Source organism: Strigops habroptila, chromosome 1 (genome assembly GCF_004027225.2).
Source record: "Strigops habroptila isolate Jane chromosome 1, bStrHab1.2.pri, whole genome shotgun sequence".
Taxonomy (NCBI): Eukaryota; Metazoa; Chordata; class Aves; order Psittaciformes; family Psittacidae; genus Strigops; species Strigops habroptila.
Window position 1 is genome coordinate 29,471,701 of NC_044277.2, and position 15,726 is coordinate 29,487,426.

General features: G+C 39.9%; 1 protein-coding gene across 1 annotated transcript in view; it reads left to right on the forward strand.

Moving 5' to 3' along the window:
• The window catches only part of MRPS28 (mitochondrial ribosomal protein S28), a 77,928-nt gene that overhangs the window by 15,096 nt on the left and 47,106 nt on the right, over window positions 1-15,726 (forward strand). The window contains exon 3 of the mRNA XM_030510477.1: window positions 2,866-3,047. Within this exon, the coding sequence (XP_030366337.1) occupies window positions 2,866-3,047 (182 nt within the window). The remainder of the gene's footprint in view (window positions 1-2,865; window positions 3,048-15,726) is intronic.

The following is a 15,726-nucleotide window of genomic DNA, read 5'->3' on the forward strand; positions in this document are numbered from 1 at the left end:
TCATGGGGACAATTTTGTATCTGTATTTTTTCCTGCCAGAGAGGTAAAGGGGAGGGATGTTAACTAGAATGGACCATTTTTAGGTGATAAAGACAGGAAATCCGTAGGATGCTAGTGTGTACCCATCTTCATGTTGTGGAGATAAAAATTTCACAAGCAACGAGTTTTTTTGCAGTTGAGAACCTGTGTGTGCCGTGGTATGAAGGCAACAAGAATGGGGTGAGTGCATTTTAACAAGTGTGATTGCAGAGATGGATGAATTTACACTGAATTGTATCATTGCTTAAGAACAGCTCAGTGTTTCTCGGTTTGGTGGCCGTTACTAATGCCATCTTTCTAGATAACATAGGAAAATCTCCTTCAAACCAAGCTCAGAAGTTCTACTAACTCAGGCTTCTTCCAGATGATCTGTGTAGAAAAAAAGGCAGTTCAGTTGTTGGAAATGGATCATTTAGTGTAGTGTCTGATTCCATAAGCATGAATTAAATTAATCCAAACCATAGGTGGACCTCCTCACATCCTGTTGAAATATGAAAACAAAGCTGCTCTTTACCTGAGACCCAAACTTAGCTGTGGAGTGTGTGTGTGTATATATATATATATTAGCCTATGAATGATAACATCTGCCTGCCTTTGTGGGGTTTTTTGTTGTCTTCTCACTCATTCCTGCTCTCACTTTCTGGATGATTGTTTTCATTGGCATCATCTTCCTTAGACAAATCGAGTTCAGGAGTGAAGGGTGAAGAAATGGGATAACGCTGGCTAGGGAAATAGGGAATTGAACCATCAACTCGATCCATAGAGTTTTGTTGTATTTGGCTGCTCTAACTTGGTGTTGAGTCACAAGGTATAACTAAGATGAGATGCATCATCTTTGAAAACAATGTTTCTGAGCATACAGGCTGATGGGAAAATGGTTTTGTTACTTTACAGGGGCAAGCAGTTGAATTCCAAGGCAATCATGTGATTCTGCAAACCCTAGTGAGTTCATAGTGAGAAAAGCAGTGGAATACCGCTGAATTTTGCACTTTGGTGTATCTCAGTTTCCTTTAGAACAGATTTTGGCATTTCAGTATGAGGATTGATTTATAATATCTTGCCCAGATGGAGTCATTTTGAGGGGATGTTAATTTTGAAGTATTTACTTTTAGTTTCTGGTTTATACATTGATTTGAAGTTGCATCTAGATTGCTGCTGCCTCCTCAGTTCATATGATAAATCTAATTTAGAGAATTAATAAATTCTCTTATTGCTTCCACTATTTTGCATTTATTCTTGGTGCATCCTGTGCAGTTAATTTTCATGTGTTTGAATTTAGACTGCATTGTGAAATTGAAACAATCCTGTGTTTGGAACTTCGTCTGATATTGGCTTTCCTGTATAAAATCCTACTGTTTGTGGTTTACCATCACCAGTCCCTTTCTTTTTGTGGCGTGCATGCATGCACGTGTGTGCGTGTTGCACTTTGCTCGACTCTTGTCCTTGGGATGTTGCATTTAACAGTTCATTTCTGAAGCAGCACATTTACCATGTGTCAGATCTCTGGCTTAGAATTCCCGAGGCGATGTCATGTCAGAACAACCCGTACTGTTTGTGCCTTCCAGCAGAGCTGCAATTCAAAACTATCTCTTGTTTTGATTTAAAAATAAGCTTCCAAATGTACAAGTGGAAAATGATGGCATTATTCTCTGTTCACATAGAATATAGATACATTTTCAGCATCCACTTGAAGTAGTCAGTGGGAAAGTGTGTCACTGAAGCCAACAGATCTCTAAACTTTTAATTGCTTCATTGTTTTGTTCTGTTTAGTTCTTCTGATGGCTTGAAAGTAGTCTGAAATCTTGCATGAAGTAATTATTATATGAGTTAATTACCACTAACTGCAGGGGAAAATTAATAGGCTTTCTTTTTTTGAATCTGTTTATCCATCTATAAAATGATTTCTTTAGATTTGCTTTCAGATTTCAGGTACGTATTGCTTCCAAAATGCATTTTCCCTTTACTTTGTTCCTGGCAAGAAGGCTTTACTTCCTGATTGTGTTTCAAGGGTGGTAATCTTAACAAGTGGTCAGATTTAGTATATCAGGGAAAGTGTATGTGAAGAATGAGCCTCACTTTGGTATAGCTGGGTGTTTTCACCTAGCATGTGATGGGAAGCCTGAGATAGTCAGCTTTCTCAGGTCACAGGATAGAGAGGTCTCCATGAAGAAGAGCGGGAGGATTTGTGTTTTCCCATTTTCCCAAAGCTCTGTGAGAAGAACCTAGCATTTTGTTTATTTAGTTACTGACTTAAAGTATTTACTTTGAATACTGTAGAGTGAAAAATGAGAGAAGTGATGGTTCAATTTTGTTTAATGTGTTAGATTAGTCCTGTGCATGCGTTCTGCCTCTGCTGCTTTGGCAAAATGGTTTTGTTCTTTAAAATAAAAAATAAAGTAGTATTCATTTTTAAACAGTTGCATGGATAGCTGCAAGGTATTAATTCTGTTCTGTTTTTCACTAAGGAGATAACAGAGATGAGGGATGTTCTTTTCAGGAGTGTCTCCTAATACTGGGACTGCATTTTTAAAATCTACTTATCTAACCAATAGTACAACTGGCAGATGTTTTCAGGAGATGCAGTGTGTTATGGTTTTTGTGTGACTGAATTAATGAAAGCTTTACCTTTAATGTGTACAACGGTTGGGTTGGAGAAATGTACCAGATGCCTCCTTAGAAGTCTTTCTTACTAAAAATGCACTGGACACATGAAGTCTTTACTTATAATTTAGTGAGGAAAGCCTTTTTGCATGTTTGACTTAATTCTTCCTTCAGATAGTATGTTTTGTGAAGTGTTTTTTGATTTATTTTATTATTTATCTGTAGGTTCCTTCAGGGAAATCGGAATCCTTTGCATCCATGTTGAGACGCTCTCCTTTAATTCAGATGGGACCTGCCAAAGATAAAATTGCCATTGGTCAAATATTCCATATTGTAGAAGATGATCTTTATATAGATTTTGGTGGAAAGTTTCACTGTGTGTGCAAGAGACCAGAAGTAGATGGAAAGTAAGTAATAAACTCATGGTAAGCAATTAATACATGTGAGCGGCATACTTAAATGCTTAGGTAATGGGACTTGACCATCTTCTGGACTGATCTTGCATAGTTCGTATGAATTTTGTGATTTAAACTGTAGTAAAGATATTGTGCAGAATGAAAGTATGATCACAAACAGATCTGCGTAGCTCAGATATTGTTGTCTTGAATGGAGATTCCTTTGCAAGCTTGCACTATTGCTACCTACATTATTCCAACTTAAGATGACCAAGGGAAGTTACTGGGTGTTTTGTCACTGAGGAAAAGGGAAATCATTATTATCTGCGTTGTTAAAACAAGCACTGTTTATTGGAATACTTGGCAGTTCTGTAAGCATGGAACTTTAATCCCATGTAAGTTGTAAGCTTCCTTGGGCAGTAGCTGTCTATGCTAAATATATATACATGAGGTGATGTAATGGGGAGTTCACACCTTATTTGTGATAATACTGTTCATAATAGGTGATCAGTGCTAATGTGGTCAGATATTCCGTATTGTAGAAGAAGATTTTATATAGATTTTGGTGGCAAGTTTCACTGTGTGTCCTGAATTAGAAGAGTTGCACTGGGGAATGTAGTAGTTAGAACTAAAAGATAAGGAAGCAATGAATTCTAGTGGAAATAGTGTTTATAAGCTTTCTAAACTGTCTTTAGCACTTTATGTATTATTCAAAGATATCTTGTTTCTTTGTGTCCAGGTTTCTTTAATGCTTAGTTTTTAATATGTAGGCAATATACTGTATTTTTGAATTTCAGGATGAACTGAGTCCTTTGTGCCTGTCACATCTGGGAGCAGGCAAAGATTATTCTTAGTCTTGCTGCTGCTGCAGTGGTAAAACTCTTGCTGCTCTTTGCATCTCTTGCTAATTATAACTGAAGATGAGCTTTGCCTTTCCCAATCCCATTCTTGTATGCTTGAGGTGTGTTTCTGTATTCATCTCAGTCCGTGACCATCCATTTTCATTTTGTGGTAGAGTTCAGACCAAAGTTCCTAGTTCAGCTGAGCTAGCCTTCTGCCAAGCCTGCTCGCTTTTTGCACGTTGGGGAAGACCCTTCTAGAGCATTGAGGAGTTTACCCTTATAGATCAATGGCTTCCTCTGGGCACCTTTACTTGTCAGGTCAGCTTCTTGTCTACCCTGAATAAACTGAAGTCTGCTGTTCTGAAGCCCAGATATCTAGTCTGCCACTTGCCTACCTCACTTTCCTTCAGTGTTTAAGCTCTGTCATCAGTGATCAGTGCAGCTGAGGCTGCCATCAGCTACCATGTTCCCAAACAGTTCTTTGCTGCCCGTGAGTAACATATCCAGCAGAAGACCCTGTCCGGCACCTCTGGCAAAAAAATGTCACCAGGGTGCTTACTCAGAATTGCTTGCTCCCCTCTATGTGTGTTTCTACTTGAGCAGACACCAGGGCATTTGAAATCCCTTGTGAGAATCAAAGCCTGCAATCATGAGGTAGCTTCTGGTTGTTTGAATGAGGCTTTATCCTCTCCCTCATCCTGACCAGACAGCCCATAGCAGACATCCACCGTGACATTGTCTTTGTTGGTCTCCTCTCTTATTCCAACCTGTAGCTCTCAACTGTCTTCTTGCATGGTTCATAGCAAGGCTTCCATGAACTCGTGCCCCTTCCTTGCTTCCAGTGCAGCCCCCTTTACTTGGTCCCATGTTTGCTTGCATGCTTCCTCCCAGGTTTGGGGAGCAAACAACTTTGTGCATTGTTTCCAAACCCCTAACTAAGATTCATTCACCTTGTGAATGCTGAGCCCACTGCTTTGGTTTTACTGTGTTGTCTTTTCAGGTATTTGCAACTCCTTCAAAATACTAGTTTATCATCTTTAAAGGAAAAACACCATTTTCTTTCTCTTGCCATTTGTATAAGGAGATATCTCCATGAGAACATGTGCTTTCCATATTTCCTTGGTCATTTGGCTTTTTTCTCATCAGAACTCAACTATTTGCATGATACTATAATAAAATTTTGTTTTTCTTATGTAATATTCTTTGCTGTTTGAAAGTGCTAAAAGTTACTTGAAAAGAAACAAAAGTTCCACAAGAGGTTTATATCTGTAAAGCATGTTCCCTTAAACTGCTCAATCCTGATCCCAGCCGTCGAGATTTCTTGTCCAAGTGAAAGACCCTGTAGTACTATCAGCAGCTGGCAATAAGAAAGGATTCCACCCTCAAGACTGTCTTGAGTAAAAGAGCAACTACAAAAAAACGAAGTGTTCCTCACTTGGAAAATTTGGAGTAGCTATAAGATACTTTTTTTCTATCAGTTGTTCTAAAGCAAACTTAAACATTAATAAACAAACAAATAACTAAAACCCAAACAAAACACCTTAGGAATAGGAAACCTTAGAATAGTAATGATACAAAATTGAAATTGAATAAACATTTGAAGCTAGCACCCTCACCCACCTTCTTCCTATCCTCTTTGGGAAAACTATTTCATAGGATTGCAACAAATACATTTCATGGTATTGAGATTGGAAGCATGCATCAGCTTAGAGACAAACTGGAGTCAGGCAGGGATGTATTTGTTTATAGATATCAACCACATTTTGTTATTTGGGATTTATTTAATGTGACAGGAGTATTTATTACCCTTATGATTTCAAGGTCTTATTTAACATATGCTGTACTTATTTAATATATATTGTAATTAGTAAAAACACATCTCTTCATACACTTTGACTTAAATGCTGTATTAGATTTACGTTGTTTGATGCCAACAACATATAGCAATTCTGTAAAGCAGCTAGAGTTTATACAAATGAGAAAGGGTCTGTAGGAGAGTAAGGGTGAAGTAACTTTCAGTTGTAGGAAGCAAGTGGTGTATTTTTTCCTTTTTTTTTTTTTTTCCCCCTTTTAATGTGCAGAGGAAATGAGTTCTCAAAGAGGAAAGTGTCTGTCTTAGATCTCCAAATGAGCAACAACTTAATCCATGGCAAAAAGGCGCTGTTGCAACCTGCTTCTGCCATTATCAGATGGAATTCCCAAGAACCAGAAAATGAGGGAAGGGGTTGTGCTGACATTGCCTGTTGCGTGGTCTGCACCTGTACTGTTAATGACCAATTCCCATCAAAAGCACAATGGCTTTCAGCAATTTGCTAAAATACAGGATTGCGGGACCAGCTTCCAAAGAGGATTAAACTGCACCTCTCCATGCCAGTGTAATGAAGCTTTATTTTCAAAGACTGCTGTAACCCTGCAGCAACTCCAGTATTATCAGGCTGTAGGATCAGAAAGACACTTCCTTTATGTTTGACTATGCAGCTGGTGCAGGGATTTCCAGTATATCCTGTGGCGATTTTACTTGACACCTTTTATACAGTGCATATTTGCCAAACTTAAATAGTAGAGAAGGGCAGAAATCATTTGATGCTGGTTGTGATTTAGAACATGACAGCTTAATGAGCATCATAAAACATTACCTAATGCTGTTTCTGTAAATTGTATCAAAATATTTACGCTGTTTGAATGGCTGCCAGGGTAAGTTTTATTTGGGAAACATTCTAAATTCTTCTCTTTTTGTTCTATTTTTAAAATATTTTATAGATAAGGGCAGAATGGAATCCAATTAAAAATAATGTGTCGTCTTAGACCAGGTAATGTGAATAAGGCTGGCTGTTTACTAGCACATTCAATTTATTAAGACAGTCTTAAATTTAAGTTAATAGTGATAGGTGAAACTACTTAAAAGGTCTTGTAAGATTAAAAAAATCAATTTCTGGGGAAAAAAAGGGTGCATGGAGAGAGATGCTCTGCAGGGGGTAGGATTTCAATAAGACACCATTTGGTTTACTTCCAGTTTATGTATTAAACAAAGTCACTGCGCGTTAAGCTGGAGGGTGAGTTTGACGTTAACTACCTCATTTTGATGCCATGTGCATATGCTGTTTGAATAACTAGTGCATCTTTCAACCAGAATGAGCTACTTCACACAAAGGAACGAGTAATCTACTTTGCTCTCGTTGTGCAGCAAAGATAGTTGCATGAGGAAGGATGTCAGTGTGTGGTAAATTCACCCTTTGCTTGCTGAACCCTGATTTCCCTGACTTGTATATATAATAGTGCAGGACTACTATGGAAAAGTTTGAAGAGATGATGTAAAAGACATAACCTTTCTAACTCTTTCCTTTAAAGTTAAATTGTGGTGCGACACTGGAACAGGTTGCCCAGAGAAGCTGTGGATGATCCATCACTGGAAGTGTCCAAGGCCAGGCTGGATGGGGCTTTGAGCAACCTGATCTAATGGAAAGTGTCCCTGCCCTTGGGAGAGGGATTGGAACTGGATGATCTCTAAGGTCCCTTCTAACCCAAACCATTCTATGATTCTATGAAATAAGGACCAGACAACTGGCAGGAGACTGGCCCAGTAGAGAAACCCAGCACCTCTCTACATTCCCTGGGGCCTTCACGCTTTCATTGCCAGAGGAGTCACAAGCATCAAATTCACACTTAACCTGGTGTCTGTGACTAACTGGGAGCAAAGTCTCTGAGTAGCAGTATGGGCCACCTGCAGGATATAGATCTGGTGGCAGTGGAGAGACTTAATGCTGTTTTTCCTTAGAGTATGTATTTCTTCCCTATCCTGTACTGCTGCTGGCTGAAGTGGTGCTGCTCTGGCAGCCTGGCGCATCCTACAGCTTTCATGTTAAACTTTGAATGTTGATGGAACTATTACTGCCAAAAAAAGAAGAGAAGGTAATGAATGTGATATATTAAGGAAACATTTCTTGCTGCAGTAATGCTGATTTTAGTTTTACATATTTGTTTTTATAGTGGTCTACTTCCTTTTTGCTGTTTTTTGCCAGCAAAATAGCATCCATCTGTAATGTGTAATTCTCGAGGGGGGGAAAGAAGGAAATTGCTAAGCAGCAGTACAAGTGATAGAATAAATGATGCTTTTTCAAGTACAATTTTCAAACTTGTGCAGGTGCAGAAAAACAGGGTCATATGAAAGAGACTGAAAACCTATAGAAACTTGGTTATTTTTAATTTTTTTTTTATTTTAATAATGCATGTTGAAGGTACTGATAAAATGCACACCATGCTGGATTGGGGTGCAAAATTGCTTTTGATTTTTGTGATGTATTTTTGCTTAGAAAAAGGCTCAAGGTCTGCTGAGGAAAATTTTTGAACTCCCGCTTTTGGTAAGTGTAAAATACTAGCAGTATTTTCTCATTCTGTTTATGTGTTCACATTGTTGCTGTTTGCTCATTGGCATTAAGTCGGTGGTTTCCTCCTTTGCTGCTTCCCTTCTGTTGTAGTTTTCATTCCCAACAGATCAGTCTTTTTCTTAAAAGTGTTTCTAGTGGTAACCACACTGTAGAAAAAATCTCATAAGATGATGGAGAAAATATGTAACCAGTCTTAGAGAATTCATTATCTTTCTTCCTTTCATCATCTTTTGCTGCCATTGCCTTGTTCACGTGCTCCGTTGTTAACCATTTGTACTCCTTCCAGGCTTGTTTTCTGTATTCTTTTTTCCAATACCGATTTTTAGTATGAATTTCAAACACAAATATAATGTAGTTACATTTATAATTAACTACAGTTTTATATTTTATCTATTCATTATTATATGTTAGTAAGCATTTTTAACTTACGTATTATTTCTGACCTTTTTACCAAAGTTATCCCACTGAACCGTTAGAATTTGCGGTTTTGGTGTGTGTTTTTAAGCAGTCACCATGTTTTAGAGGTGGTCATATTGCAGCAATGCATGATATGTTCCTTCTAATAATGCTTTTGGAAAGTTTTGTAAAAAATTTTTGCTCATTTGTACATAAGTAAAGCAGAAATTACATAACTTACGCAAAATACCTATGACCATAATCTCATTTAGTAAACATGAACACTTACCTGTCCTTTCACACAAGATTTGCTCTCTTCCTTTGTCATCACCTGATTTGTTTGTTTGTTTGGAAAGAATTTCTTGCCTATCAAAACCCCACCAATATTAGTGTCATAAGCAAGCACCCTGGGAGAGTTTGGTAAGTTTACATGGCAATGATTGCCTTTCTGCCTATAACTTCACCTGGTTTATGTCCATCAGTGCCATGTTGCTGACTAATACATTTGTAATACTAAATAGACAGCTATCTGAAGTCAAAGCAATCTTCATACTTTCCTGCTCCTTCCTCACCCTCAGTAGCTTCCAAGTTGTCTTACCTATCAGGTAAGCACCTACTTATTGGAGGGCAAAATTCCTCTGCATTTTGAAAGATGAACTTAGACGATATTATTTTTATGTTGAACAATTATGACCTGATCAAATTTGCTGAAGTATAAAAGAAAGTGTGCACACACACACTTTCCTGAATCTCTTCCAGTTTGTATCTTTTATGGAAAACATAACCAGACAGCTGGTCTCCACACTGTGAAAACAGTCTCTTTCTGTGATTAAAATTACCAGAATGCCATGTTGAAATTCTCTGAGGAGCAAGATGGTCTGCCGTAGTCATCAGCAAACTTGGGGTTTGGCACTCTGGTCAGCCTTTGGTCTCAAACGTTGCCCAAATTCCAGGGAGAAATGCTAAGCAGGACTGATGATGTTGTCCTGTTCCCACATACCAACGTTGCAACTTAAAAAGGAAGTTTTATTGTTTATGTTGAAGAGGGCTAAATTCAAGGAGGTGGCATGAGCTCTCTTTTCTACAAAGCTTCCAAGCAATTGGCCATTGCTCCGAGCCCAAACAATGCACGTGGTGCCACTCTGTCTGCTCTTGAACAATTTCAGCTCCCTTTTTTTAAAAACAGGCATGCAGAATAGCTGTGTGATTGCAAACTTAATCTTTGTACTTCAGCAAATAACCTCTAACTTATTTATAGCAGCATACATTTTGGAAATTACAGCATTTTTATCCCCTATGGACATAGCTTATTATTTGCATGGTTTCTTTACAATTGTGACTGCTTTTGCCACCCACTGTATATCGCTCTTCAGTGGTTATTTTCAACCACAAATGGAGGTGTTGGCTTTGTGTGGTTCTGTAATACACAAGACTGTACTTCCAGGGTTCCTGGAGCCCAGTCTGTAAACATTTTTCTTGGACTATACTGCAAATTCTTCATCCTAGATAGATACGCTAGAGTTTAGTTAATGTAATAATACCATGGGACAGGTGTCGGTTATCAAAAGTACAATTAATCCATCTTAATGAGGCATCCCATGCAGCATTTGGTACAGAATATACAGCATAGACCTAGGATTACAGCCACAGCTCTGCATGCGAGCCTGGTAATCACTCTTTCATCTTTGTTTTCACTTCTGTTGTTAGTTTAAAGTAGCAGAGAGTTATGGGATTTGATGGCCTTTGGAGGAAAAAACCCCACAAAACTAGTAGCATTTCCTAGTGAAACCTTTGTGCCAGCTCTCTCTTCCCAGGACATCATGATGAATGGGAGATGGAATATGCTGTATAAAACATCTTGGGAGAACAAAGCAGTCCATAGGTGGCCTGGAGCTTTTTTGGCAATGTCAAAGTCTGTAAATACTCTTTAAGCCACACTTTTTCTCGTATGTGGACGTGCACACATACACGATAAGAAAAAAAAAGTGCTTGAGAAACTTATTACTGCATTAGAAGGCTTGAGTCTGTAGAAGGATGAGGTCAGTTAACTCTCTCTTTTCCCCTAATCCAGGCATTGGCTGTCAAGAACTTTAGAAACCGGAATTATAAAGTCATGGCTTGAAACAATTTCAATTCTTCTGCCTAGTATTTTGTTTTGAAATTGATGAGAATAAATTACTTGAATCTCTGTATGCAGCATATTTGAAATTCTAGCTCCCCACACACGCACTTTGAGAAAGCCTTGCCATTTACATGCAGGGAGGAGCTCTCTCACTTCTAGTAAAGCAAAATTACCTCAATAGCTATTCAAGGCTCAAGGGATCTCAGCCGTTCCAGATGCAGATGATTATGAATTTTAGTGAAAATCCTCATTCTTCCCAACATGTTTCATTGACCAATGGCTCTGGATGACAGCGGATAAGGTAGGGACATGTCAGTTATACAGGTGTGTGGTACTTTTCAGGGGTACAGGGACCTGTACTTCACTAACCCACAGAGCAAGGTGCAGATGTTTCTGGCTTAAAGCCTGGTCAGTTTGACCTGTTTCTGTAACACAAGTAAGGGCTAGATGAAAAAACAGTCCAGGTTACCGAAGCAGTATAACTGCTTTATTAGGTTGGGTGTAACTGTGCATTAAACCCTCTTCTTAGCATAATGAGTTGAGCTGCAGTGCTGCGCTGATGTGGCCTTTGATTTCAGTTTGGGAGCCAGCTTGGTCTAAACTAGCCCATGGCCTCTGCACTGCATGGCAATCCGCTGAGAGGTGTAGACTTGCCCAAAGACAGAAGCTGTTTAGTTTCTAGGTTGAGAAACTGAATTAATGATGGTTTGGACCAAATGTGAATTAGAAGTCTTCATATAACATAGATCTTACTCAGGAAAATTAATGCTATCATATAACCGTGGAGTGGTAATTACTCATCCCTCTGGAGCAGTTTCAGTAAGCAAGTCTGAGAAGGGAATTAACACAGCTAGGGAAACACACTGCAGGTAATATATCAACCTTGAGCTCTTCAGAAAGCATGAGTCAAGCCTCCCACAGATCATGATATTAAAGTTGGTTTTATTTTTTGTTTTATTTCTTTTTGGGTTCTTCAGTCTTTGTGTTCACTTTTTTTTTTTTTTTTTTAACTTGGCAGAATAAGAATTTTTAATTAAACCAACTTTTTTAAAAAGGCAGTTGAGTTACACAACTGCAACAGCCAACATTTGAAGACACTAAATACCAGAAGGATATGATAAACTTGTTAGTGTTAGCAAAGCTAGAGATGTTGTATGGAATTATTTCACTGATAATTCTTCTCCATCTGCTCTATAGATATATACTAAGATTACTCAAGCTGGAGGCCAGTAACTAGCAGTGTACCCCAGGGGTCAGTACTGGGTCCAGTGCTGTTTAACATCTTCATTAATGACCTCACCTGGGGCAGAATACACCCTCAGCTAGGTTTCATGGAGTACAAAACTCAGAGTAGTTGTTACACAGGGTGACTCTGCTACCACCCAGAGGGACCTTAACAGGCCAAAGAAATGGGCTGACAGGAACCTCAGGAAGTTCAGCAAGGAGAAGTGCAAAGTCCCTCCTCTGGGGAGGAACAGCCCCAGGCACCAGTACATGCTGGGGCCACCTGGCTGGAAAGCAGCCTGGCAGGAATGGCCCTGGGGCCCTTGTGGATATACGTTGAACTTGAGCCAGCAATGTGCCCTTCTGACAAAGGTGGTGAAGGATTCCTGGGCTATATTAGACAGGGCATTGACAGTGGGTGGAGGGAGGTGATCCTCTCCACTCAGACCTGGAGTACTGGGTCCAGTTTTGGGCTCCCCAGTTCAAGAGACCCTTAAATGAAGGGCCCCTAAGATGATGGACTGGAGCATCTTTCCAAGGAGGAAAGGCTGAGAGAGCTGGGACTGCTCAGCCTGGGGAAGAAGAGGCTCAGGGATCTCATCAATGGGTAGAAATATCTGAAGGGAGGGTGCAAAAAGACAGAGCCAGGCCCTTTTCAGTGGTGCCCAGTGACATGACCAGCAGCAATGGGCACACACTGAAACACAGGAGTTTCCCTCTGAACATCAGGAAACACTTTTTCACTGTGAGGGTGACCGAGCACTGGCACAGCTTGTCCATGGGGGTTGTGGAGTCTGTCCTTGAAGATACTTAAAAGCTGCCTGTGGCCATTGATGATTTAGTCATGCATTTGTATTTGCAGTCAGCTGTCTGTATGGAGAGATTGCTCATCGGAGGGAGGAGTGGGTGTTGACTGCTGCTTGGAATAGGCCCAAAAGATTGATAAAATGAATTGTTACTCCTACACACCGAGCCCCTGACAGATGCTGTTCTTCCCCTGATGCTTTCTGTAACTCCTTGTCAGCCTATTTAGATGCCGTTATCCAACCAGGGCACGGTTGGAAAAAAGCAGGTAAATTCCTGCAAAGCAAGGTAAGCCTTTTAAAGCAGAATGTTTCTGAGCTGTGTAGGGGATCCAGCTGCTTTGCTATTATTGGGCAGCTCAGCAAATCTGAATAAAAAGAAAAAAAAGGTGTTGAGGCAAAAATAAATACCATTTTATTGCGTATCTATTATTTAAGATTATTTTCCTTTTCTGTTCACCAATACGCTAACAAAACCAACACAGCTCTTGCCACCTCACTTTTCACATGCACTTGTGTGGAACTAGGATGGGAATAGCAATTCAGTATAATTTTTGTATCAAATGTTTTGGAGGAACAAGCAGAGGCAATAGAAGAGCTAAAGCAACACTTGGGTTGTATGTAATTGCAGTAATGTACTGAGTAAGGAGCAGCTGATGCAGTCCCTGCTGTTGTATTTGCTTGCCTGATTTTTCTTCAAATTTTCAAGATTAAATTTGAGATCCTAGGCAGGTATTGCTGTTGTGCTGGAAGAACTGCAGTGAAAGTGAAGACTTAGGTATTTTAAAACAAACAAACAAGAACCCCCTCCCCCCCAAAAAAAACCCAAACAAACAAAAAAACCCCAAAAAAGGCAAGGCGGGGGGGGTGGGGGTGGGGGGAAGTGTTACTCTTCCAAGAGTATTCAGTAGTTGTTAAAACTTGCCTTAATAGATTTTGGAGTCTGTGTGTGGTCACTGCTTCCATGGCTCTGTCAGCATTTTAGGCATGATAGCAGCCAAGCAGGGATGCAGATGTCTGCTGCTTTGTGAACTTGCTGGGCACAGCCATGATTTATGGACACTGAAATACGAAGTATGATGATATTCAATCATGGAACTTTTTTTTTTTCAACAAAGCCAAAGCTCTGCTTTTCCTCTTGTGATAACTGTCAAGAGAGACAAATTTTCTATTTTCCTGTCTTAGCATTTTACAATAATTTATTTTTTATCTAAAGAACTCAAAATCCAGCCACCCAGTTTGGGTGAGAAATAATAACACCCCCTGGTCCTCCAAATCCCTGAAGGGATTGTTCTGAAAAATACTGAAGCTATATTTTAAATGGTCTGCTTTGAGACTTGGCAGGCTCTGATCACACGGAAAAGCTCACATAATGTGGTCACGCTGCATGAGCACGTACCCACTTAACCAAGAAATTGAGATACGACTCTGAAGGCAGGGAAATAACTATTGCATACAATGAAAAAAGCCTATCACTTACTGGTGTTTGGTGACTTCCCATTAGTAGGGGAAGAGGAAAAGGGCTTAAGCAATTTTTATTTGATTAATGATTTTATTAGAAGGGATGAAGGATTGCTTTCTTGTCCTCTGTGAAACCTCTTGTTCTTTATTTTCATAGTAGTTAGCAGGCTCTTCCAGAGACAGTGAGATCTTCTAAACCAGTTTCACGGCTCATATAAACCCATATAATGCATGTCTTTATAGAAATGCACAGTGCCCATGTTTAACCCTTTTTGAAATCTTCTGGAGGAAATGGACTGTTAATTTCAAAAATTTAAGTATTTAAACTATAATCTTCTGCAATGTGAAATCCCAGTCAAACTTTTCAGGTGTTTTTCCATACAGCATAAAGAAATGTAACTAGCGCACAAGTTTAATTTATTTGCAGTTTGTACTCATTAAGTTCAAGTGTTCAGGTAGAGATCTTAATCTGAGTGGTAATTATAAATTGGTTGCTAATCTGTCCTTCCACTTGGGAATTCAGTTACTTCTTTTCCTGTGGCTTTATACATTTGAAGTTACCTGAAAGTGTTTTAATCTTTCAGATTGAGTAGTGCCTGCTCCCCCTCACTCAGCTTTGGGTCCCTGGTGCCTGACCAGTTTACCGCCTAAGTACTAGATTTTGCTCCCTCTGCAGCCTTTCAAGACTGTTCTTGGCAGCTGGCTTGACAGGGCTGCTGGAGACGAGACTGAAACACGCTCTGCTTCCCCCAGACAGAGCTCAGTGAACAAGCTGTGATCCTCTGCTTGGCAGGAGGCAGCGCTGCCACTGCTGCCAGCCTGGGTGCGGGGGGATGCAGAGCAGTGGTGATGCGTGGCAGCACATACAATATCCCTTTCTGGGTCTTTCAGTGACTTGAATCACACATTGCTGTAATGTGGAGGTTGGTGAAATATTCCTCTGTTTTCTGCAAGATGTATTAAGAATATGCTAAGCTTTGGCCTTGTGTACATGCGAGCAGTCCATTTAGCTAAAACTAAATTACAGGAAGCCAGGGGAAAGGAATAATGTATGGCTGGAGTAGGTCAGGATAGGTTTAACTTGCTAAGCAGTGATTTAAGCTTAAAAAAATAAAAAGAAAACTGAAAAGGAGTTTTGCAGTGATTTATCATAGAATGGTTTGGGTTGGAAGAGACCTTAAAGATCATCTAGTTCCAGCCCCACTGCCTGGAGGGCAGCTTGGTGTCATCTGCAAACTTGCTGAGGGTGTGCGCATTCCCACTGTCGGTGTCGCTGACAAAGGTGTTAAACAGCGCTGGTCCCAATATGGTCCCCTGTGGAATGCCACTCGTCGCTGGTCTCCACTTGGACATTGAGCTGTTGACCACAACTCTTGGATTGCTTCCTCCCTGCTACGTTGTCCCTCCAACAGATAAAGGGGTGATTGAAGTCCGCCACGAGGACTAGGGCTTGTGGAC